Source organism: Rhinatrema bivittatum, chromosome 13 (assembly GCF_901001135.1).
Source record: "Rhinatrema bivittatum chromosome 13, aRhiBiv1.1, whole genome shotgun sequence".
Taxonomy (NCBI): Eukaryota; Metazoa; Chordata; class Amphibia; order Gymnophiona; family Rhinatrematidae; genus Rhinatrema; species Rhinatrema bivittatum.
Genome location: NC_042627.1, coordinates 59,310,972 through 59,336,495, shown reverse-complemented (window position 1 = coordinate 59,336,495; position 25,524 = coordinate 59,310,972). Strand labels below are relative to the sequence as shown.

Genomic DNA, 25,524 nt, shown 5'->3' with positions numbered 1-25,524 from the left:
TGAGCTAACATTTAATGCTCAGTTTAAAGATGAAGTTTCTTTTTATAGTTAAAAGTTTTTATAGTTAAAAGGTAGCTTATGGATAAGATAAATACTTGTAGGAGATCCTGTACGTGCAAGAAGAGTGCAATAATGTATACAGCTTGTGCTAGCAAGTACATTACATGAAAAATGCTCTTGTAATTAACGGCTAAAGACATTGCCGGAGTGATTCCTACCGATGAAAATTCACTTGTGGCTATATTTAACTCTGTTTACCGATGGTGAGGAGCTCTGTCCTATGCATGATATTTTGTCACAGGCATGAAATCGGGTCTTCGTGAAGCAGAACATTTTAACTGGAGAACAGCTGCTGCCTATATTTGAGGTTTATTTTTAAATTAGTTGCTGCACAAACACTTCTAAATCAACAATGAAGAAAGGTAAGTGTCTGGTTATGTAGGAGCAACCCCTCTCTGCAATGGATTGCAGGGATTGACCAAATCCAAGGTTTTCCTCGCCCTTGTCTATAGTAATGAATTAAATTTGTTTTCTCTCTGTATTTTGAGGGGAGGCGGGTACAACTAGTGTTCTCTTTTTTTGGGGGGGCTGTAGGCTCCTGATTGCAAGACATACACCCTTGAACTGCCCCTCAGAACAGCACCGTCAGCTGACTGCTGGGGAGGAAACGCTGGCAAGCCTGTTTTGTCCTCTCCCCCCCCCCCAGCAGAAATTATAGGAGTCAAAGCAGTAGCATAATTCAAGCATGCATGGGATAGACCCCCAGGGCCCTTAGTGGTGGAGAGAAGGAGAAGACTACAGAGCGAATAAGACAGTAAGCAGGCACACAAGGGAAAACTGGGAGGACCAGGGGGTGCTTTCAGCACTTTCTTTGTTTCTGGCTTTTCACAATTTCCTCTCAGAAAGTGTGGAGTGGTAATTGCTCCATCAGTACATTGTGGCATTTGTAGCAGGGAGGAAGTGAGAGAGGGAACTGGTAACTTGCATTTCTTGATAGCCTAGTACTTTAGAAACATCAGCACCTGGGGGACTGGAGAGGGCTAAGCAGTCCTACGAGGATTTGAACCTCAGCAGAGCTCATCGTGCAGGCAGGATTCTCTGCCAGGGGCCACAGTCAGGGCCGGAACTAGGGACAGTTGCCCTGGGTGTCAAGCTCAAGGGGATGCCATCAGCATGGCTGCTTTTACCTATGGGCTTCAGCGCACACGGCTGTGCCCTGCGGACTCTTAATGGCCAGTGCCCTCAATCTCAGGCAGCAGAAAACAAGCTCCAACCTCTCCTCTCCCAGGAAGGTGGTGGGGTAGGGAACGGGAAGACTGGAGCAGACAGAGTACAGTGCAAAGAAAGGAAGAGCCCTCTGCTCTTTAATCAAGCCCCTCCTTTCTTTCCTGTCTGCAGGGAATAGGAGTGGAGGGGGTGGAGATGAGTGGATAGGAGGAACTATTCCTATCCTCAGTTTGTGATCCTTTATTTTGTATTTGGTGAGCGTCTGTATTCTGTACTTGTGACTAAGATGTATTATTCTGCTAGGTTATTAGCATGCACTGTATAGGGGTCTGTAACAGTTCAACTTTTTTGTTTTCCTAATACAAGGTTTATTGGTGTTGGGGCCAGGTGACATGTTTGCAATGTTGCCTTTTCATACAGGATTGTTGCTCTTTGAGTTCTGGGAGATAATGCTTTTTTTATGGCAGGTTTGCTACATAGGTTCTGAGTGACTTTCTGCAGGGTTTTGTGTTACTTTACAAAATGCCTGGGAATAGAGGCATGCGTAACGGTTACTGAAGTGTAAAAATAAAAATGGCTATTAATAATATATCATATACAATAATGCCAACCAAAAAAGATGGATACAATTATGTATACAAAAATGTTTTTCAAAACAATATTTTATTACAATCATATAAACAGTTTATAGTGAGCAACCGTACCAAAAATGATATTGTAGGAAGGTGAACAAAATACCAGACAAATATTAAAACAAAAGAAAGAGAGTGAGAGAATCTCATAGGGAGAGCCAACATCAACAACAAAGATGATTGTAGTGATCATTTAAAGGCAATTAGTAAACCACCTCCCTGCCTGAGGCTCCTTGGTTGAGATATTAATGAAAAGACTGGAGGACATACTTTTAACATTTGATCACCACGTTTTTGTTATACATAGGCAGCTAGGAACTCTTATCGTGTAATAAATCAAAGATAATGAGTATTCGTTTTAGGAATAGACTTCGCATTAACCAATAGTTCAGCTAGAGTAGATCATATAATAGTAAGGGCCATATGTTGTATGGTCACCAGGATCAAGCATGGAGACAGTTGAACGAATTTATGGTGCTTATAATAAGGCAAATTTCCCTACCTTCCTTGGCCAGTAGTAACAGAGATTGGTGATGTAGCTGCAGTGTTTTAGTTAACCATCTCTGGATCACAAAAAGATACCTTACCTTACACAAGTGCATGGAAACGTGCACGGCAGGCACACCTTTGGCATCCACACGGGCCCTAGAAGCACAACCCTTGGTAATGTCACCTGGCAGGGGAGATCACACTCTAGCTCTGGGAGATGTCACAGGCAACAGGAAAAGCCCAGCAGGACAGATGTTAAGCCTGTAGATGGAATCAGGCAGCTGTAGTCTCGATGTCAGTGTGAGCTGCCAGTTGATTCTACTGTAATTCTGGTTAATTTAGCCTTGGATGGATTAGTCAAAAAGAGATTTAGATGCTGAGAAGCTGAACTGTCTGTGCCGACAACTTATCCACTTTTTTCCCTTTTAAAAGGAATACCTACAGTTGTGTAGTAGACATGATAGTTGTAAACAGTCTCCTGATGAGTATTTTTTTTTAATGTCTTCATATTTTAAACATAAATACAAGAATAACTTGTCAGTAAACAAAGAAAGAAAGCTTCCAGTAAACAAGGCAAAAGGAGGAGAAAAAAAAGTCTTGAACAAAAATATCTCTGAATCCTATTGCAGAACAATAGAAAGGGAGAGAGGTCAAGAGAAGCTTTGAATGTGGCATAATTGGCTCAGAAAACATCTAATACGTACCTACTGCAAGTATGGTTCAATCTAATGCTTCTTGTAGCAAATTTGGGAAAAATCCACTGTTTTTGCTCCTTTCCTTGGTGTGTTTTTGTTTATAACAGCCAAAAATTGTGGATTTGGTGAATTTTCCCCATTTTTCCCCTTTCTATGTAGACATTCTCATATTGAAGTCTATAGCAAATATGTTCACAAAATGTTTGAATTTTGCAGAATGTTGGCAAAACTGAAGAACTTCCTTTGGGCACTTCCTCATAAGGCAGCAGTGGCCAAAAGGTTTTCTGCTATTGCCCAGTTTCTCCAGCACAGCTTCATTTCCCAAGTTTCCATGGGGCCCATGTACAGACTATTGAGCATGGTCAACCATGTGACCTTATAATGTTGCATTCTGGGAGCTGTGGACCTCTTTTCAGTAATAAGCATGAGGTTTGACTGAAGTCAAGTTCTGTGCTATTAGAGTATCTTTCACAAAGAGTATATTTATGGAGGAGCATTTAATAAAGTAGGCAGTGAAAGGGAAACTTAAGCACCATGATTAGAGATGTTAGGAACGCTTGAAAAGCTCCATTATAGTACAGCACCATGTATAATTTGTAGTGCAATCTAAATGTTAAGTAGTAATAATTTATTAATGTATTTAATGAACTTATATCCCACCCCCTCTCAAGTAGTATTTTTGAAAGCACTTGTCCCCTCATGAGTGACTTGCAATGACCAATGCCTCTCTGTGCAGATTCAGGGCATCCAGCTTGATTTTGCTGAATATGCTGCACTGACCAATGGTAGAGAGTCTTGCTGAAGGGGTGAGGGGGGCTGGACAATAGGGTGAGAAAGGTGATGGTAGTTAGGGGAATGAACGAAACATAGAGACATAGAAATGATGGCAGAAAAGGACCAAATGATCCACCCAGTCTGCCCAACAAATTTATGCCAGTATCTGCTGCACTGTGTAGGTTACCCCCATGCTTATGGGTTTAGCAGACTGTAAAAGTCAGGGCCCTTGGATGCTGTTTGAATCCAGTTTCCCTTAACCGTTGCTGTGAAAACAGAGAGCAATGTTGGAGTTGTATCAAAAGTATCAGTTAGTGATTAACGGTAGTAAGCACTGCATCAACTAGTTATCCCTGTTTGTTTATTCCCCAAACCGTAAAAGTTGGGGCTCTTGTTGGTTGCTGACTGAATCCAATTCCCCTTTTCTCACTGCTGTTGAAGCAGAGAGCAACAATGGAGTTGCATCAAGGCTTAATTGTTAAGGGTAGCAACTACCACACCAGCAAGCTACCTGCAGTTACCCCCATGCACTCTTTTCTTTATTTCCAACCTCTAGATTTTAGGGATCCACAGTGTTTATCCCATGACCCTGTGAATTAATTTTCATTTTCACCACCTCTTCCAAAAGGGCATTCCAGGCATTTACCACCCTCTCCATGAAGAAATATATTTCCTGACATTGGTTTTGAGTCTGGAGTTTCATTTCATGATCCCCTAATCCGATTGATTTCTTTCCAACAGAAAATGTTTGATGATTGTGCATCATTAAAACCTTTCAGGTAGCTGAAGGTCTGTATCATATCTCCCCTGCATCTCCTTTCTTCCAGGATGTACATATTCAGATCCTTCAGCCTCTCCTCATAAGTCTTCCAGTACTGACCTCTCACCATTTTGGACACTCTTCTTTGGACCGCATCTATCCTGTCTTTATCCTTTTTGAGATACGGGCACCAGTATTGAACACAGTACTTCAGGTGAGGCCTCACCAAGGACCTGTACAAGGGCACTATCACCTCCTTTTTTTCTTACTGGTTATTCCTCTCTCTATTCAGCCCAGCATTCCCTGGCTTTAACTATTGCCTTGTCACATTACTTTGCCATCTTCAAATCATCAGACACTATTGCACCAAGGTCCCTCTCCCAGTCCGTGCGCATTAGTCTTTTACCACCCATCACATAAAGCTCTTTTGGATTGCCGCAACCCAGATGCATGACTCTTCACTTCTTGGCATTGAATCTCAGCTGCAGAATCTTTGACCACTCTTCAAGTTTTGTTAAATCACTTTTTTCATTCTTTCTACTCCTTCAGACATGTCCACTCTATTGCAGATCTTAGTATCATTCACAAATAGATAAACGTTTTACCTTCTATCCCTTCCGCCAGGTCGGTCACAAAGATATTGAACAGAATTGGTCCCAAAACTGATCCCTGAGGCACTCCACTTAACACCGTTCTTTCTTTAGAGTTGGTTCCATTTACCATTACACACAGTCTTCTGTCAGTCAACCAGTTTGCAGTCCACGCTACTACCTTGACACTTCTCCCAAGCTTCTCATTTTGTTCACAAGTCTCCTATTTGGGACCATACCAAAAGCTTTACTAAAATCCAAGTAAATCACATTGAGCACTCTTCCCTGCTCCAATTCTCTAGTCACCCAATAAAAAAAAAAGATTTGTCTGACAGGACCTTCCCCTGGTGAATCCATGCTGCCTCAGGTTGAGTAGATAGTTCATTGTGCTTTCCTTCAGCAGAGTCTCCAATTAATTTTCCCACAACCGAGGTAGGGCTAACTGGCCTGTACTTTTCAGCCTCCTCTGTGCTCCCACTCTTGTGAAGCAGGACCACCACCTCTCTCCTCCAATCACTTGGCACCACTCCCGTTTCCAGGGATCTATTGAACAGATCATGAAGTGGACCCACCAGCACATCTCTGAGCTCCCTCAGTATCCTGGGATGAACCTCATCCGGCCCCATGGCCTTGCCCACTTTCAGTTTTCCTAGCTCTTCCCATACATTCTCTTCTGTAAACGGAGTTTCATCTACTCCACCCTCATTCACAGTCTTGTTAACTAGCGACGGTCCTTTTCTTTAGTGAACACCGAACTGAAGTATTTGTTTAATATTTTGGCCATTTCTTCATCACTCTCCACCAATTGATCTTTTCACTATACCACTTTGGACCTTTCTCTGATATAACTGAAAAATGTTTTGTCACCTAGCTTTACAAAACTCTTTGGCAATCCTTTCTTCCGCCTGACTTTTTGCTTTCTTGATTTCTTTCTTCATCTCCTGCAGATTTCACCAGATATTCTTCCCTGTGTTCCTCTTTTTGGGATCCTTTGTAGTTCTTTAACACTGTTCTTCTTGCTTTTATTTTATCACCCACCTCCTTTGAGAACCAGATCAGTTTCTTATTTGTCTTACTTTTATTTACTTTTCTAACATAGATTTGTTGCTTTTGTAATTGCTCCTTTTAGTTTGGTCCACTGTTGTTCCACCTCTCTCATTTTCTCCCAGCCTTCTGGTTCTACCTCCATGTACGTCCCCATTTCGACAAAGTTTGTATTTTTTAAATTCAAAAGTCGGGTCTTCGTGTGACACTCCTGTATCCTATTTGCGATGTCAAATCATACCGTTTGATCACTGGTGCTGAGGTGGGCACCCACCCAGACATTAGAAGAAAATTATCCCCGTTAGTGAGCACTAGGTCGAGTATAACTCCCTCCTTGGTGGGTTCCATTACCATTTGTTTGAACAGAGCCCCTCACAGGGCATTCATTATCTCTCTACTTTTGGTAGATTCCACAGAAGGGGTTCTCTAGTCTACGTCTGGCAGATTAAAATCAACAACACTTCTCTCTTCTTTCCCACCTTTTGGAAGTCTTCAATCAGATCTCTGTCTAGTTCTTCCATTTGAGTCAGAGGCTTGTAAACCACTCCAGTAAAAATGGATGCACCATCATCTTTTTTTTTTTTTTAGGATGGTCCATAATGCTTCTTCTCTACCCCACATTCCTTGCAGTTCAGTTGCTTGGATGTTGTTTTTGACATAAAGAGCTACTCCTCCCCCTTTTCTGTGTTCTCTATCCTTCCTTAAGCTATAGACTGGTGTGGCCATATCCCAATCGTGAGAATCCTTGAACCATGTCTTTGTAATAGCAGCAAGGTCCAAGCCTGCCTACACCATTAGGGCCTGCAGGTCTGGGATTTTATTGCCCAGACTGTGAGCATTTGTAGTCATAGATTTCCAGTTTTTTTCCCTTGATTTGTTGCACTTCCTAGACACCTTTTATGAGTGATTTGATGAAGCATCGAGCTGACCCTCTATGTAGTGTTTGTGTAATCCTTAAAATCAGTGAAAACTTGGTGCTGTTACATATATTAAACAAGCTTTATTTATTTGCCTGAATTCAGCAATATTAATTTATGTAGTGCAGAGTAGTTTTGGTTTATAGGGACAGATCAAACACTAAAAAGTAGACTGAAAACATTAATTTAACAAACTACTTCTGTAACCCAGACGTTGCTGGTTGTTCGTGGAGGAGAGGAAACGGATAGCACTGCAACCACAGAACTTTTGGAGCCTTAAGCACTGCTAAGGGCTACCTCACCACATCCCTAGTGAAGAGAACATGAGATGGATAGATTGTGGTTCTCTCTCTAACGTGGTATTGAACCGATGAAAGTCTCATATTGAAAATAGAAATATCCATGTCCTGCTGGGGTAAGCTTTGCACTGTCTTGTATCAATTAATTAGAAAGCGTCCAAGGGAACCACCAGTATCCAGAGAGTATATCTTTTATTATAGATTCTTACAATTTTTTGACTCAATGGCTTTTATTTGTGCTGTATTTATATAATGTGTATAATCGATATGAGTTGATTTGAGGGCACATTGTCAGGGATCTTGAGTCACCTATTTTGATTAACAATTTTTGGAAGATTTTTGTAATAAAAGATTTGCTCACTGTATATTGGACAGTTTCTAATTTGCAATAAGAGTGGGGACTGTGGTTTGGTACCTTCTTGATTTATTAGCCTTTGTGGTATCTATTAATTAAACATTTTCACGGGTCTGCTTTGTACTGAACCGGAACTGAACAGTTCATTTCCATCCACCTCGGAAATAAAAATTGCAGATTTTATAGTAATCTTGCACAGAGTTTGAAAGGAGAATTTTCACGAAATTATGGAGGAGCTGGTCAAGTTATAGAAAAAACTGATTAATGACAGAGACAGGGTAGGCAGGCTTCTTTCTTTCTTTCTCTTTCCCTAATTTGTAAGGATTTAATTTGTATTTAATGCCTAGAAAAAGGTTGTGGGTATTGGTTAGTTGTTTGGAAAATGGTTCTTTAGTGACTTAACTAAAAAAGTCTAAGTGGAACAAGCAAATTAAAAAAACAAACCAAAAACAACTTTATCAGCAAGAACTACAGTTCACACCAACTCATGCCCGTAGTAAACGACAATTTCTCCATTTATTTAAAAACTTTTCTATACCGACAGTCATATAAAATATCACATCGGTTTACATGGAACTCGGATAACATAACATGGAAAAAGAGGCAAAGTTACAATGAACAAGGGAAAATAACTTGGAAGCGGGAGTCAGATTTACTTTGAGATTAAGGTAGTAAAGTGCTCAGGGGTGACAAATGGATTAACTGGGGAGGCAAAAGGAAGTCCAGTGGGTTATATACAATGGTTATATACAGTTAGGACAGTAAAAAGGTACTTAAGCAAAGGGGGAAGGGGAATACTAGGAGAGGCGATGGAAGGCTGGTAATAGCGAAAGGGGAATCGTAATGGGAGGACGTGGCTAAGTGAAGGCTTGCTTAAACAGCCAAGTTTTTAAAGTTTTTAACTTTTAAATGGCACCAAATGAGTTACATGGGTGTACAGTTTAACCCACTGTCTATCCCTGTAAATCATAGTCTGACATAATTTGCAAATTTATCATTTTAAAAAGGCTTAGTCCATGCATATTCATTGCTCAAAATAAATTGTCATTTTTCTTCTTAAATACTAGCACTTTAAAAAGCAAAAGTCTTATGGTCATGACTCCTTTAAAAGAGAGAATCCATATTGAAAACAAAAATACTTCACTTCAGAAGGCTTGTGCAGTCCTGAAATTGTCCACTTCTCTTGTCCTGACATTGATGCTTCAAGAGCAGATTTGCTTGTCCTACTTATATTTATTCAGGGGTCCATTTTCAGCCACTGTGTGGCTCAGCGCTGGATAAACATATCTGGCTAACTAGCAGGGGTATATTCAGCAGTACAATTGTGCCGCTGAATATGCCCAGCCATCTTAAAAGTTAGCCGGTTATGTCTAACTGGCAAACTTTAGGACAGCCCTATGACCTGACCAGAGTTAGCCGGTCAGGTTAGCTGGCTAACTCCTCTCCTCTCCGGAATGCTTACTGCCCTCCCGCGGAACACCCCCATGTTATCTGATAAGGGCTAAATATATAGGGATAAGCCATTTAGTCGGATAACTATTATGTTATTCGTCTAAATGGCTTTTGACTATGTACCTCTTAATTTTTGCTGCATATGTAGTTTTCTGTGATTATGTTCTCTAAGTATTTTATTGTAAAGCCTGTTGCTGCATTATTGTTCCTTGTAAACCGAGGTGATGTTCTGAACGTGCCGCGGTATATAAAAAATCTCTAAATAAATAAATATGTATATCTTCAGTGACTTAAACAGCTTGCGTTGTTTTACTCTAATTCAGAGGTACAAACTGGTCTGGTTCTCGGGATTTCCAGGTTCATTTGCAATGCCTTGCCTCAGTTGTATGCAAATATACCAAGCATATTTATTGTGGAAATCCTGAAAGCCAGACTAGTTTACATGAGTATTCATGAGATTGAATGAAGGCCTATAACTACCTTTACAGCTTCAAGTGCCAGAAGACTTTTGTCTCCGAGGAAGCAAAACAAAAATCTTTGTTTTAAAAACAATAAGCTTATTGGTTTCAGAGTTCTAATTTGTACCTGTAGATTTTGTTCTCCTCCTCCTTTGAACCAGGGTCTGTAATTGTAATACATTATGCTTGCCATGTTAGTCCACTTGAGTATGTTAAAGAGTAAGGGTCAACAGACAAGTTTGTAGGTGATCCCTCTTTAGTGGACTAACCTCAGGCCCCTGTGGCTAGCTTTGGAACACTGGGCAGCCTTCATCAGATGGGTGGAGAAACAGTGCTGTGTCTTCACTGAACCGATGAAGGGAGCCAGCTTTCAAAAGCTAACCACTGGTGCGTGAAGTTAGTCCAATAAAATGGGTATCGCTGTCAGCTTGTTTTTTGACCCTTATTTCTATGTATAGGCCATGAGACACAGATATCTTCAGAAAGTCTGCGATTATGGACTTCCTTCATCAGTATTCATCCCTGCAGATTCCACCTTGAAGTAACAGCCAGATTTTGCTTATGCCCTATAGAAGGCAAATTGCAGTGCATGCCTCTGAATAACGTTTAGGGCCAGATATACAAAGCATAGATACAGCATGGTAAAATCCCTTTAGTACATCTGGCGTTTAATGACATCAAATGTAAGTGTATTTTAAATATTTACATTGTGGGAACCTGAAAGCTTGGTATGTAGATTAATATGTGTAATGCTTTTTATTGTGTGCTCAACTTTACTCCTGTATTGGGACCCATATCAATAATTCAGAACGACAAGCTGTTTTAGCAAATCCAATATTTGTGCATGCTGTGTGCAGTAGAAGAGGCATGGGATCACCTAGGAGTGGAATGAATTAGAATTTTACAGTGGATGGGTATTCTTGTTGAGGGACCGATGTAATGAGTCAGGGGTAAAAAACGAATACTGTATTTCAGTGTGCACAAAACAAAAAAGAAGTTAACTCCTGATGCAGTAATAGTGTACAAATACACTGGGAGTTAAGGGGAAAAAAAGTACATGAACTTAAAAAATGTCCAGCTCCTCTTCCCGGCGAGAGCGTGCAGCTCCTCTCAACTTCATTGGCTTTCCATTAGGGGGAGAGTGCAGTTTTAAATAGCTGGAGGTGAGGGGGCCAGCTCTTTCAAGAAACTGGTTGCTAGTTCTGTCCCTAGGCGTAATTTTGCATTTGATTGCTGGAGCACTGTTTCAATTGCCTTCTGTAGGCGAGGTTTGCAAGATGTCACATTTTTAGTGGTTGACCCAGAAATTTGGAGTGCTGCACCATTGCATAGCAGGCTGGAGGTGAACTGTCTGGCAGTTTGTAAGAAGGTCAAAACATAGCTCTTTCCTTAGATGTTTGTTTAGCCTGTGAGGGTGATATTTATTATTATTATTATTATTATTATTATTTTGCTCCTCAGGCATTGTTAGGGTTGGAGTTTTTGTTTAAATGTGTTTGTATTTTTCCTTTGGGCTGTTAATTGAGTGTTTTTATTATATTGTGTTTCTAAACTGCTCTGATCAGGTCTGGTACCTGCAGGTGCGATTTATAAAAAAAAAAAAAAAAGGTTGGAAAATGTGCCAAAAAAAAAAAAGATAGCATGCATAAATCATGTTTTAATGCTTATAACACATGGCTTAAGAGCATATACCATAGTTTATATGCATTGCAGGTAATTTTCAAAGGAATGATGCACATAAAAGTAGCCTATATCCCATGTTTAATGCTACTAATGTTTAGAGGCACAACTTTTATGCACACAGGTCCAATGTTTTCTGAACTCAGTTGAGGAAATTTTCAAAAGGTTTGACACACACAGCTGGAGTTTTGAGCATTGCTACTTTTATATGCATAGCAGCGTAACTCCTTTGAAAATGTGCTCCATAGGACTGTATTGTCAAAAGGTTTTACCCGTGTAAATGGACTTTTGAAAGTTGCTACATTAGGAGCAGAAAAGTTGTGCTCATAAAAGCTGTGTGCACAAAACCCAGTCCAGGACCTCTGAACCAAACTCCCGGTCAAGGACCACACTGGGGCACAACAATCGGGCCGATACAGTACGATGGAGCGCACTGTTAGCCGGCATTTGGACGCGCATTTTGGACGCGCTATTGAATAAGGGGTAAAGCTAGCGCGTCCAAATGCCGGCTCACAGTGCGCTCCATTGTACTGTATCGGCCCGATTGCTGTGCCCCAGTGTGGTCCTGGACCGGGAGTTTGGTTCAGGGGTCCTGGACTGGGTTTTGGATGCGCTAGCTTTACCCCTTATTCAGTAAGGGGTAATAGTGGGTCCAAAACGCGCGTCCAACCACCCCGAACCTTATAGCGCAGCCAAGCCGCACATTTTACTTTCAGAAATTAGCGCCTACCCAAAGGTCGGCGCTAATTTCTTCGGGCACCGGGAAAGTGCACAGAAAAGCAGTAAAAACTGCTTTTCTGTGCACCCTCCGACTTAATATCATGGCGATATTAAGTTGGAGGTCTCGAAAGTTTAAAAAAGTGAAAAAAAAAAATTTTGAAATTGGCTCGCGGGTTGAAAACCGGACGCTCAATTTTGCCGGCGTCCGGTTTCCGAACCAGTGGCTGTCAGCAGGCTCGAGAACCGACGCTGGCAAAATTGAGCATCGGCTGTCAAACCCACTGACAGCCGCCGCTCCTGTCCGAAAAGAGGCGCTAGGGATGCGCTAGTGTCCTTAGTGCCTCTTTTTACCGCCAGGCCTAATTTAAATAATTTTTTTTTAATGTATCGCACGCACAGGAGAGTGGGCGCTCGCCCGCTGTCCTGCGTTTTTTACTGTATCGGCCCGAATGTGAATTAACTTTACTCCACCTCTGACCAGGAATTAAAAAGCCTGCATTACAAAAACGTGAGTTAAGACTACTTGGGCTCTCTGCAGTGGGGAGTAGTAGCTGATGTGATCATTAACATGGGATTTAAATGAAAAAGTCATAATTTGTGCACACATTTTAACTCTTATTTCTGCACAGTTGCGCACAGAAGATGTGCATAGAACTGGGCGGTAAAATGTGTGCTCAGCCTAGCGCAACCGTGTCACGTCGGCCTGCGAATAAGACTCCTAGATGCAAAGCCTTGGCTGTGTTCTTTCCCAGCTGGAAACTGGATGACTGTACATTTGCTGACACCTGCCTGGCAAAGAACCCAAATTTAATCTAAGCAGGGCCCTGGAGAGTTGAAATACAAGGAGGTTTAGATCTCTGAAGTAATTGTCAAGAAACAGGTCTGACAAAACCGCTTGAAACAAAAACCTGAAGGGGAGGTCAAACTGTGATCACGGTTGTTGCCCCGAGGTGAGGATGAGAGCTTGTAAAAAAGGAAGCTGGATCACTAAAAACTGCTCCTGAGAATTAGAATGGATGAGTAACAGTCTGTCTGTTTCTTTAGCCAGGGTCACCTTTCCAGATGCTGGAGAATTTCTGTGTAAGGTATTGGCTTTCTTCCTCGCCCTTTGGCCCTTGCATCTTTAATGCCTTCACACTCAAGAACAAGACATTGCAGGCTTAAATTGCAGCAGCGAAGGTTTCAGTTCAATAGCAGGAAGCACTGGGTGACCATGGGGGCAGTCGAGCACTAGGACGAGTTACCAGCGGAGCCTGCCTGGAGCAGATAATCTCTTGAGGTCTGTTCCATATCCTTCTGCGGTTTAAGGATTCTTCTTGTCTGTGGTCCCTAGTCCTGCAGATTCATCCCATGGAGTCTCTTGCATGCTAGAGGGGCCAGATGAGGAAGTCACCGTAGCCCATTCTTTATTACATTAGATTTTTTTTCACTTTTGTGAAATGTCTTTCTTGTAACAAACATTGCAAGTGCTGATCGTTTGAATCTTGTTAAAGCTTTGCAAGAGAAGGTGACTCTTCTGCTATTTTCATTTTGCTGGTCGTCGTTTGACTCCACGTAGATTCTGCACAAGAATTTCCTGTAGCAGAAATGTAGATCTTGCCAGAGAAAATGTAAAAAAGAAAGCAACAGCTTGGGGCTGTCAGATTTGTATCAGTATCTTTAATTTTCCCCCATTTTCCTGAGGATAGAAAAGTAATTACTTTGCATATGACACAGAAGAGAAAGATCATAGTTTATTCCTGGAATCTTTGTAAGGCTGGATGAGAAAATGTTCTCATGTTTATCCATTTTAGCTGATGCAGCTCACAAAAATAGTTTGACAACTTATTTGACAACGCGGAGCATTATTCTATGAAAAGAAAACCCAATTCCTGCATCCAGCAAACCCAGCAGGGTTTCCAAGTCTCTGCCTCGGACTTACGCAGGGTGCCCAGCAACGGGGCTGGTTTTGATTTGCTTTTGGCAATTGACCCCTAATGTTGCCATTTTAAGAAGCAATCCGGAAACAACCATTGGCGTTTGCTTCTGCCCCAGAACGCGTCCGTTGTGACAAAACTGCAAAGTGGCGTTAGGGAAACGCCTGCGGGCTTCAAGGTTTCTGCTGTTCTTGGAGCCCTCTCCTCTGCTTCAGTGCCTACTGAGCTCCAAGGAAGAAAATATGGTAAATAAACATTTTCTGCATATAAACAAATAGAGCAAAACGTACATTGAGCAGCTCTGAGCTAACCCACAACTCATCTGAAAGCTGCAGACTTATATTCTCTAAGTGAAACCTTGGATCTTACGTTTACAGCCAGCGAATCTGCAGTTTTTGAGATGTGGTTGAGTGTTTGGTCTCAGGAGTTGGCGCTTGTCTGAAGCATGAATTACTGGGTCTTGGTATGTTATACTCTTCATATTCTCTCTGAGATAAATCTTCCCAGCCGAGCTGAGACTCTTACTGAGAGACCGTGGATATGAGGTTGTGCAAATAACATAGCTGTGCCTCCTGATGGTTATCCGCCTACCTGTGACATGAGCTCATCCATTTTTAGAGCTATATATATATATATATATATATTTTTTTTTTTTTAGAGCTATATATATTTTTAGATATATATATATATATATTCTGGAGTGTTTCTCTGGTAGAGGGCAAATCCTGGATTTGTGTGGTCTGAAACGAGAGGGTTTATGCCTAATGACAGGTTCTCTTAGCAGTTTTTTTTTTTTTTTTGGATGCAGCCTTGCTGCTGCTACTTCCTCCTCCTCAGAACTAGCTTCTGTTGAACCACAGCACCGTGAGCCTTCATTTGCCACTTACCAGGAGGGCTTCCTCCTATTTTTTTAACCCAGCCATCGCCGGGACAGCCCTCGGACCCCGTCTGACCACTAGGTGTCGCTGTATTGCGATGGTGCGAATTCTTATCCCACCGCCCCAGCCTTGGCACCACCCAGGAAGCAGAAGCCTGACCTGAGATGCAAACTCCTGTTTTCTACTTGCCTTGAGCCACTGGGACTCCCTCCCCACACCCACAGTGATCCAGGAATATAGAGTGTCTACCAGATCTTACGTGGGGCTGCTTCTAGCTGGTCCTTTCTGAGTACTGGAAGCCACAAAGTTTAGTTCTCTCCATCCCAGTGATGGTCCTGGCTAGTCCTTCATAAGCGTGCAGTATTTCTAATTGGCTCCTATTTGTTTATGCTTCCCTGGACCATTGTCCTCTGCAAGCTGTCAGGTTTCCTGCCTGTTACATGACCACCACGTCTACTGTTTCACATATGTCACCCTGTGCTCTTGGTGTTTTACATTTCATCCCTGAGCTCGCTGCGTGTGTGACAGACACCTGAGCGAGTTTTTGGCTTTTTTTATTTTGCAGTCTCTCTCCTGCTCTGCGGGCGTGGTGGTATGGGCTTTGTACTGTGTTCAGACAGAGGAAAGGAAACCGGCTGCCGAGGAAGGTGTAAAACCCCAGAAACTGCCGTCAGACCGAAGTTGAGACCCAGAGTCTGAGCTGGTGCCTGTGCAGAAGTGACAAAAACCCCTTTGTACGTGCTCTGGTCAGAATCTGCTGCGATGAGGGACAGCTTACAGTTTAACAAAGTTTTACCAAGAAACCAATAACAGCAGATAGGGTCAACGTACACAGTGAAGTCTGACAATTAAGACCAGAATCAGGGGCACATTTCACATGCATGGTCCGCCTTCACGGCCAGACTCCCGCTCTTTTCTCTTTCCTTGTTTATGAGCAGAACCCGTGGCCTGGCCCAGCCTGGCTCTCTGTTTTATAAGCCACTTTAACAGCAAGCCGAGCCTCAGAGAGCCATATTCAGACACCGTCTTTATTTTCACCTCCGCATTTAATTATCACCTCTGCTTAATTATGTGACGCTTTAAAAGTTCTGTGAAACAAAATACCTGCAGTGAGGGTCTTGGAGATATTCCTCTAGCACCCAGCTACCTGTCTGCAGGTAAATTATTTGGTGTGCTGGAGAGATTGGGGTTACAGCATAGGACTGGAAGCCTGGGTTTTACTTCACTGTCCGCTGCTCCTTGTGTTACCTACAGCAAATAACTTAGAGTTAAAAGGTGGCCATAATAACACGCATTAATGGATGATTTAAATGCAGCTTACATTACAGTGAATGGGGCCTACTCACTAAAGTGTGTCAATGTGCAATAATGCACTTTAGTAAATAGGTCCCATGGGGTCCTGTGCTGTAAGGATTATTCCCATAGACACAAAAATGGGAGTAAACATTTTAATACATGAACCCTTTGATCTCCTAATGTTTATGGTAAGCTCTTTGGGATGGGGACATCATAGCCATGTGTATTCTCTTACAGAGCTCTGATATGTTAGGTAAATAGTAAATAATAGTATGAACAGGTTTAGTGGATGTGCACTGTTTGTTTTGTTTTTTTTCCTTTTCCATTCTCGTTTTATAATAGCTGCATGAATGCCTTTTACTGAACACACAAAGACAGGTATAAGCAAAATGACTGTAAAAGCTTTATTTTTTTTTTTCTTATTCATACAGGCCATCCCCTGGGCCTTGTGAACAGTAACCTGATGCTATAATGCTGTTTGGGAAGCAGAAGCTGCTGGGTAAGTAAAGCCTGCTTGCGCTCCCGTAACAATTGTAAAATTCATTTCAGACGGCAGAGATGGCAAAGCAGCCCACTTTGCGCCTGCCACGCAGACGGGTTGCAGAAGGCCCCCTGGTTGCTAGAAGGCTCGGGATGGCCTGGCTCCTCGTGCCGGCAGCTCGAGAGAGAGGGAGGTGGTGGAGCCTGTGTGCTGGCTTGTCAAGCTTCGTGTTCTGCTGAGGCCGCCTCGTTTTGTTCTTCCATCCTTCTCGCCGACATGGAAATCTGACCTGACGTTAGCTGCTCTGCCCACACCTCGCACTGGCAGGTCCCGTTGCTTCCAGCACGGCTTCAGCCGGCCAGACACACCATCACCAAAAAAAAAAAAAAAAGCCCTGAGCATCGCCTGCTGGTTTCCACGCACCCGTGGCCTTTTCAGCAGATGTTTATTTTTAAAGATGAGAGCACGCGTGGGACCTGCAGGTAGGAGGGTTTTTCTTTCCCTTTGTTTTATATTGAACAGTCAACATCTGGGACTCTGGAGGTGGGTAATGATCATGATCTTAGTTTATTCCCATTCTAAGGGCATTTCCCATTGAAAGAAGTCACATAAAAACAACCCCCCTTAAAACTGGAGGAAAGGTAGTGAAGTTCTTACAGGAGACATGGGGTAACCTGCACGGAGCGACAGGTACAACCCCTAACGGCTTGCTGGGCAGACTGGAGGGAACATTTGGGCCTTTATCTGCCGTCACTAACTACGTTTATTTTATTTATTTATTTTATTTTTATTTAGCGTCTCTTCTATACCGATAGCCGTTTGCACATTGTATCGGTTTACATACAACTAATAACTGGGTGGGCTTTCGGAGCAGGATCCTGAATCGTGTTCCTTCTCACCCTTTCTGCTTGGAGTGTGGGGACTTCTCTAAAACAAATGTATTCAAGAATTTGATAAACCCGGAAAAATTCAAAGGTTTGCTGAACCTGTTTTTTTTTTAGGACAAATCTGAAGTGAGTTGAAATATCTGCTTTAATCTTTGAAAACCCTGAGTATATTTTGTCAGATGAGCAGATCCATTTCAGATTTGCTTTAGATTTTCTCTAGATCTGTCTAGGGATATCTGTTGTTGAAAATCCAGAATGTCCCCATCTGCCTTGAACCTGGGCATAGTTAGTTAATGTTCAAATTCTCCCCACGTCTCAGATGTCGCCTCTTTAAAGCTGCTTGTTAGTGGATCACTAGCCCCCGGCTGTGGCAGCTGTCTGAGGCAGGAGTTCTCAGGCCCGTCCCCGAGATGCACCCCACCTGCCGGGTTTTCCAGATGGTCACAATGAATATGCATCAGAGAGAGAGAGCTGCACACAGTGCATGCAAATCTCTCTTGCCCATATTTACTGTGGATATCCTGAATATCCGACTGGCTGGATGCGTCCCAAAGACTGGGTTGACAGCCACTGGTCTAAGGCAGTGGTTCTCAAACCTGCCCTCGAGGCTCTCCTCCAGCCATGATATCCTTCATGAATATGCATGAGAAGCTCTCCTTTTGTGCTGCATCCTGAAGTTGAGTTTGGGTGTGCTGTCAGATTCACCTTTGCTTTTAGAATCACATGTGGCAATAATATCCCGCAGAGCGCTGAGGGGGTCTCAGGTTAGTCGGACAGCTTTTACGCTGCTTGAGATCAGGTGATCTACTTCTGGTTATGCAGGCTGTGGTGATGAGTAATCTAGATTACTGCAGCTCAGACTTTGTTGGCCTACCTAAGAGGTCTCTGGCTAAGTGCCAGGTGGCTCAGAACACAGTGGCCACAGGTAGTTGTATATGAAATAGTCGCACCACTGTTTGGTCTCTCCACATTGGTTTCCTCGTATTTTTGTGCGTAAAATTCAAGCTTTTATGCCTTATTTTTCATGCATTATACAGTTTAGGCCTGCGTGTATTCAAGATAGAATCATTTGCTATTGCCCGATAAGATCATTATGTTCGAACCAATATGTAGACCTTTCTACTCCCTCAATTAAAATGCTTCATTTGACAAGATTAAGGGTAAGGGCTTTCTTGAGTGTAGACCCCTGCCCCCATGTTTGGAAAGCAATCCCCAGCGAATTAAAAAAATCAATGGGAATTACATTCAGTTCCAGCACGCATTAAAAACTTGGGCGCATGACCAACTGATAGCAAATAGTTAACTGGACCCATGAATGATAATGTATGGTACTTATTTTAAAAGGTTTAAATGTTAGATTGGAGTTGTTATAACTGTGATTAATTATTGAATCTTGAGTAGGATTTTGTTATTTTTGTGTTATGTTTTGATTTTTTGTTTTATTTAATGTTTTATTTTAATGTTTTGCTGCTGTCTTAAGTTGGAAAAAGCGCAATATAAATTATTGAATTAAATTAATTAAATATTTGCCTGCGTGTGTGTTAGGGATATCCTGAAAACCACACTGACCCAAGGGAAGCCCCAAGGACAGAAGAACCACTGGTCTGCGGTTACCATGTTGCTCCCTGTCATTGGGGACAGGCCGAGCTAGTCCTGGTTTTCCCCTATGGTTTTTCTTAGAAGAGCAGGACAACAGCCCTAGAAATGCCATGAGATGAAACCTGGACTGGTTTAACCTGTTCCTTCGGGCGTGGTGCTCTATGGCTAAGTATATAACCCCATGTCAAGGGAGCATAGACATCCAGCCCTGGTTTTACCCTATTGCATGCAGGGAGATGTAATTCTAATTCTCACATGACAAGCAGGATGGTAGTCCTCACATATGGGTGACATCATCAGAATGGAGCCCAATCATAGAAAACTTCTGTCAAAGTTTCCAGAACTTTGACTGGCCCCTACTGGGCATGCCTAGCATGGCACTAACCCTGCAGCCAGCAGGGGTCCCCCTTCAGTCTTCTTTTTTCCGCGCAGCAGTAGCCTCGCGGTAAAGGAGCTCTGAAGAGATTCCTGACAGGAATTTTCCTCACGGAATTATTAAAAGTTGAATTGCCCCACAGGGGTCCCCTCCTCTAACTTTTCTCTGGCCGCGGTACTCCGGTAAGTTTTTACCCATTTTCCGTCGATTACAGTCGAGTTTGGCCCTTGCGGCCTACTGGCCTTTGACCGTACCGCGGCTCATTTTTTTTCAATGGCCATGGCGTCGGGGTTCCGTCGGTGCCCGGACTGTACTTGCACCATGTCTATCACAGACCCCCATGGAGTCTGTGTAATGTGTTTAGGCTGTAAGCATGATGTCCTGACTTGCACCAAATGTGCCCTCATGACACCAAAAGGTCGCAAGGCCAGAATGGAGAAGATGGAACTCCTCTTCCGTGCTCAGACCCCGACTCCGTCCATTGCATCGACGTCGTCTGAACCGGCACCATCGACTTCGCGTCAGTATCGACCACCGACCGGTGACCGACCGCCATCAACGACTTCACGGCCATCGACACCATCTACTCCCCCTCAGGATCGAGGGGATCGCAGGGAGAAACATCGCCATCGACATCGCAAGACTCTGACCATTGAGGGAGCGAAATCATCGACTTCACCACCGTCCAAGCCACCATCGAAGAAGCCCCGTCCAGGAAAGGCACCGACCATTCCTGCGACCGGGTCATCGAGGTCACCCTCACCCGATCGGGGTTTGGGAGCTGCGATTCCGCCTGTAAAGGTGGTCCCTCTGGCTATGCCTCTGCCTCCCTCTTCTGTTCCGGAGCCGGGGCTGCTTGCTCCAGGTCTCCTAGAAGAACTGGACTGGCTGGTTCAGGAGGCCATCGACAAGGCGATGCAATGTCTTCAGGTTCCTCCGGCACGACACCGGCACCAATTTTGGAACCTGTCATCGACCCGATTCCGGCAGCGCTGGCACCACTGTTATCCAGAATGGAAGCGCTGATGGCCACACTTCCACTGATGGATCCCGGGTCTCCGATGCCCTCCCCGTTGACAGCTTCATCAGGAGGAGAAATGCCGTTCCGCATCCCTCCATCCGGAGTTTTGCCTCAGCCATCGATGCCAATACGTCCCTCGCCACCGATTCATCCATTGGCGCCGATACGTCCATCGCCGCCATCGGGTCATCCATCGATGCCCTCGATGCCTGTACCGATGCCTTCCATGCCATCGGTGCCTCCGGCGAGTCCTTCGATATTTTCGGAGCCTACACCGGGACCCTCAGGTATCCAACCCCCTTCTTGTCCTACAGGACAGTCTGCTGATCCTTAGGACACTTGGGGTGATGATACCTCAACAGACACCGATGATTTACCTTCACCACCTTCTCCCACTGAAAGTAGAAAGCGTTCTCCTCCAGAGGACCTCTCATTCATTAATTTTGTGAAGGAAATGTCTGAGTTGGTTCCTTTTCAACTTCAGACGGAACAGGATGACGAGCACCAGATGATGGAGTTACTCCAATTCCTGGATGCCCCCAAGGTGATCACCTCTATTCCCATTCATCAAGTCCTTCTCGATCTCCTCAAAAAGAATTGGGAAAATCCTGGATCAATTGCTCCAGTGTACAGAAAGGCTGTCACTTCTTATTTAGTTCAGTCAGCCCCAGGCTTTCAAAAATCCCAGCTCGACCACCACTCAGTTGTGGTAGAGTCTGCTCAAAAAAGAGCAAAAAGGTCAAAGCCTCATTCATCTACCCCGCCTGCTATGGAACAAAAGTTCCTGGACAACATTGGTCGACAAGTGTTCCAAGTAGCCATGCTCATCTCCTGAATTGCTGCCTATCAGTTTTATATGACCCAATATAATAGGGTCATCTTTAAGCAGATACAGGACTTTCTCTGAGTCCCTACCTGAACAATTCCAAGACCAGCTCCAAACCCTTGTAAACAAGGGGTTTGAAGCAGGCAAACTTGAGATTCGAACATCTTATGACATATTTGACACCTCTACCAGAGTGTCTGCAGTGGCTATTTCGGTAAGACGGTGGGCCTGGCTCAAAATCTTCTGACCTTCGCCCAGAAGTACAGAACGGTTTATCCAACCTACCATGGGTCGAAGACAATCTGTTCGGTGAACAGATCCAACGAATAGTGGCTGAATTAAAGGACCATCATGAGTCTCTCAAACAGCTCTCTTCGATGCCTTCCGACTTCTCCTCAAGACAGCCCTTCAGGAAGGACTCTAAGAAGTCGTTCTACCATCCAAGGAAGGCCTATCCGCCACCAGCAAGATCCCGTACTACGATACCTTATCAAAAACCTCAGCCTCGCCAAGCCCGAAAACAAAAACCACAAGCAGCTCCCCAGCCAGGGCCTGCTTCAGGTTTTTGACTTCCGCTTGGAGAGCAGCAGCCAGATTCCTCACTCAAACATACCAGTGGGAGGCCAATTGTGCCACTTTTACAACATGTGGCAGTCAATCACAACCGACCAATGGGTATTGGCAATCATTGCTCAGGGTTACCATCTGAACTTTCTCGTCCTATCACCGGACTCCCCACCTCTGCAGACGTGGAGAACATCCAATCACTCCATTCTTCTGGATCAAGAGGTCTCCCTCCTTCTCCAGTCAAGAGCAATAGAACCCGTTCCGCACTCCCAACAAGGCCTAGGGTTCTATTCCCAGTACTTTCTGATCCCCAAAAAATCGGGGGGTGTTTGTCCAATTTTCGACCTACGTGCTCTCAACAAGTACCTCCAGCGGGAAAAGTTCAAGATGGTAACCTTGGGATCGCTTCTACCTCTTCTACAAAGAAGAGACTGGCTGCTCTCTGGACCTCCAGGACGCATACACACACATATTGCGATAACTCCAACTCATCGCAAGTACCTAAGGTTTTTAGTAGGCCCCAAGCACTATCAATATCGAGTGCTTCCGTTCGGCCTAGCATCTGCACCACGAGTCTTTACCAAATGTCTCGTAGTTGTCACAGCTTTCCTCAGGAAAGAAGGTATTCACGTCTACCCCTATCTGGACGACTGCTTAATCAGGGCTCCAACCCAGCAAACTGCTCGGTCGTCCCTTGATTTGACTCTACATACTCTAATTTCACTAGGATTTCTCATCAATTACGAAAAATTTTATTTAGTCCCATCTCAAACCTTGTTGTTCATTGGACACTTTGCAGGCAAAAGCTTTTCTACCTCAACAACGAGCGCTAACTCTTGTGTCTCTCGCTCACCAGTTGCAGTCTCAGACTACTGCAACAGCTCGCCAATTCCTCGTCCTTCTCGGACACATGGCATCCTTAGTCCATGTCACACCAATGGCCCGTTTGGCCATGAGACTCATGCAATGGACTCTGAGGTCACAATGGGTTCAAGCTGTTCAACCTCTGTCGACCATTGTCCACATTACCGACTCACTCCATCTGTCTCTCACTTGGTGGAAAAATCAGACCAATCTTCTCCAGGGATTGCCCTTTCAAGTCCCAGATCCGCAAGTCATTCTTACCACTGACGCTTCCAACCTCAGGTGGGGAGCCCACGTGGCCGATCTGCAGACACAGGGTTTTTGGTCTCCAGAGGAAGCCAAACACCAAATAAATTTCCTGGAGCTTCGAGCAATGCGATATGCTCTCAGGGCTTTTCAGGATCGCCTATCAAACCAAGTCATCCTGATTCAGACGGACAACCAGGTGGCCATGTGGTACATCAACAAGCAGGGAGACACAGGCTCCTTCCTTCTGTGTCAGGAAGCTGCGCAGATTTGGGCGGAAGCTCTCTCCCACTCGATGTATCTCAGGGCCACCTACTTACCAGGAGTGGACAATGTTCTAGCAGACAAACTGAGTCGCGTCTTTCAATCGCACGAGTGGTCTCTCAACCCTTCGGTAGCGAACTCCATTTTCCGACAGTGGGGTCATCCTCAGACAGATCCCTTTCCTTCCCCTTAGAACCACAAAGTGGACAATTCCTGCTCCCTCATTCGCAGCAAAGGCTCTCAGCCCAGAGATGCATTCTCCCTCTCATGGGCAACCGGTCTGCTTTATACATTCCCTCCACTTCCTCTTCTCTTGAAGACTCTCGTGAAGCTACGTCAGGACAGGGGAACCATGATCCTGATAGTACCTCACTGGCCACGCCAAGTGTGGTTTCCAATATTACAGGATCTCTCCAACCGCAGACACATTCCCTTGGGAAAGGACCCGCTTCTGATCACTCAAAACAACGGGAGCCTACGCCATCCCAATCTTCAGGCCTTATCCCTGACGGCATGGATGTTGAAAGGTTAATCCTTAAACCTCTTAACCTTTCAGACCCAGTTTCCCGTGTCTTGATTGCTTCACGGAAGCCTTCCACGAAAAAATCTTACTCCTATAAATGGAAAAGGTTCACATCATGGTGCATTTTTCAGTCCCTTGATCCCTTTTCCTATCCAATCCCACAGTTTTTGGACTATCTCTGGCATCTGTCAGAGTCAGGTCTAAAGACCTCTTCTATCAGAATGCATGTCAGTGGGGTAGCCGCCGATGTCCCTATATCAGTACAACCCCTTGTAACACGCTTTTTGAAGGGCTTGCTCCACATCAAGCCACCTTTACGTCCTCCGGCCCCTTCTTGGGACCTCAATCTGGTTCTTGGTTGGCTCATGAAACCACCATTCGAACCTCTTCACTCCTGTGACCTAAAATATCTCACATGGAAAGTGATTTTCCTTTTGGCTATCACTTCAGCTCGCAGGGTTAGTGAGTTACAGACCCTAATTACCTATCCGCCTTACACTAAACTCCTGCAGGACCGGGCGGTACTCTCCGCACTCACCCTAAGTTTTTACCTAAGGTAGTTTCGGAGTTTCACATTAATCAGTCCATCATACTACCTACCTTCTTTCCTAGGCCCCATTCCAATCCAGGGGAACAGGCTCTGCATACCCTTGACTGCAAAAGGGCTCTAGCTTTTTATCTAGACCGTGCAATTGCCCACAGGAAGAGCACTCAGTTATTCGTCTCTTTCCACCCCAACAAATTAGGGCAACCTGTGGGTAAGCAGACTCTCTCCTCCTGGTTGGCGGACTGCATTTCTTTTTGCTATCAGCAAGCAGGCATTCCATTTCAAGACCGTGTCAAAGCACACTCTGTGAGGGCCATGGCGACTTCAGTAGCACACCTACGATCGGTGCCGCTTCCTGACATTTGCAGGGCTGCCACCTGGAGTTCTCTCCATACTTTCGCAGCCCGTTATTGCTTGGATAAAGCCGGAAGACAAGATTCCATCTTCGGCCAGTCTGTCCTGCGTAACCTATTTCCAACGTGACGTAGTAATACCCTTCCGCTTGCCTGGTGGGGTTCAGGATGCCCTCTACCAAATTCCACCCAGTTGTTGTGCCTGTTGCACGCCGTTGGGTGCATTTGGTGCATATCCGGACATCCTCAGTTCGGTACTCACCCATATGTGAGGATTACCATCCTGCTTGTCCTGTGAGAAAGCAAATGTTGCTTACCTGGACAGGTGTTCTCACAGGACAGTAAGATGTTAGTCCTCACGAAACCCCCGCCCGCCACCCCCGTGGTGTTGGTTTCGTACGTTTCATTATTTTATTTTTCGGCATTGCCTGTAGCTTTCAAATAAGACTGAAGAGAGACACCTGCTGGCTGCAGGGTTGGTGCCATGCTGGGCATGCCCAGTAGGGGCCAGTCAAAGTTCTGGAAACTTTGACAGAAGTTTTCTGTGATTGGGCTCCATCCTGATGCTGTCACCCATATGTGAGGACTAACATCCTGCTGTCCTGTGAGAACACCTGTTACAGGTAAGTAACATTTGCTTTTCCCTGTTGATGGCTATAAGCAAGTGGAATGTCATCTTCCTGCATGCAAGAGCTGGCTCATCTTTTCCCCCTTGACATGGTGCTAAATGTTCACCTTACTCTTAAAACACTCTGGCGATGTCCTTTGCTTCAGTCATTTATAGAAAC

At 44.2% G+C, this 25,524-nt stretch overlaps 1 protein-coding gene across 1 annotated transcript in view; it reads left to right on the top strand.

Annotated features, from left to right (window-relative positions):
- The window catches only part of LOC115074739 (probable phospholipid-transporting ATPase IM), a 126,248-nt gene that overhangs the window by 25,505 nt on the left and 75,219 nt on the right, over window positions 1–25,524 (top strand). Inside the window, exon 3 of the mRNA XM_029574501.1 lies at window positions 16,614–16,681. Within this exon, the coding sequence (XP_029430361.1) occupies window positions 16,654–16,681 (28 nt within the window). The 5' untranslated portion in view covers window positions 16,614–16,653. The remainder of the gene's footprint in view (window positions 1–16,613; window positions 16,682–25,524) is intronic.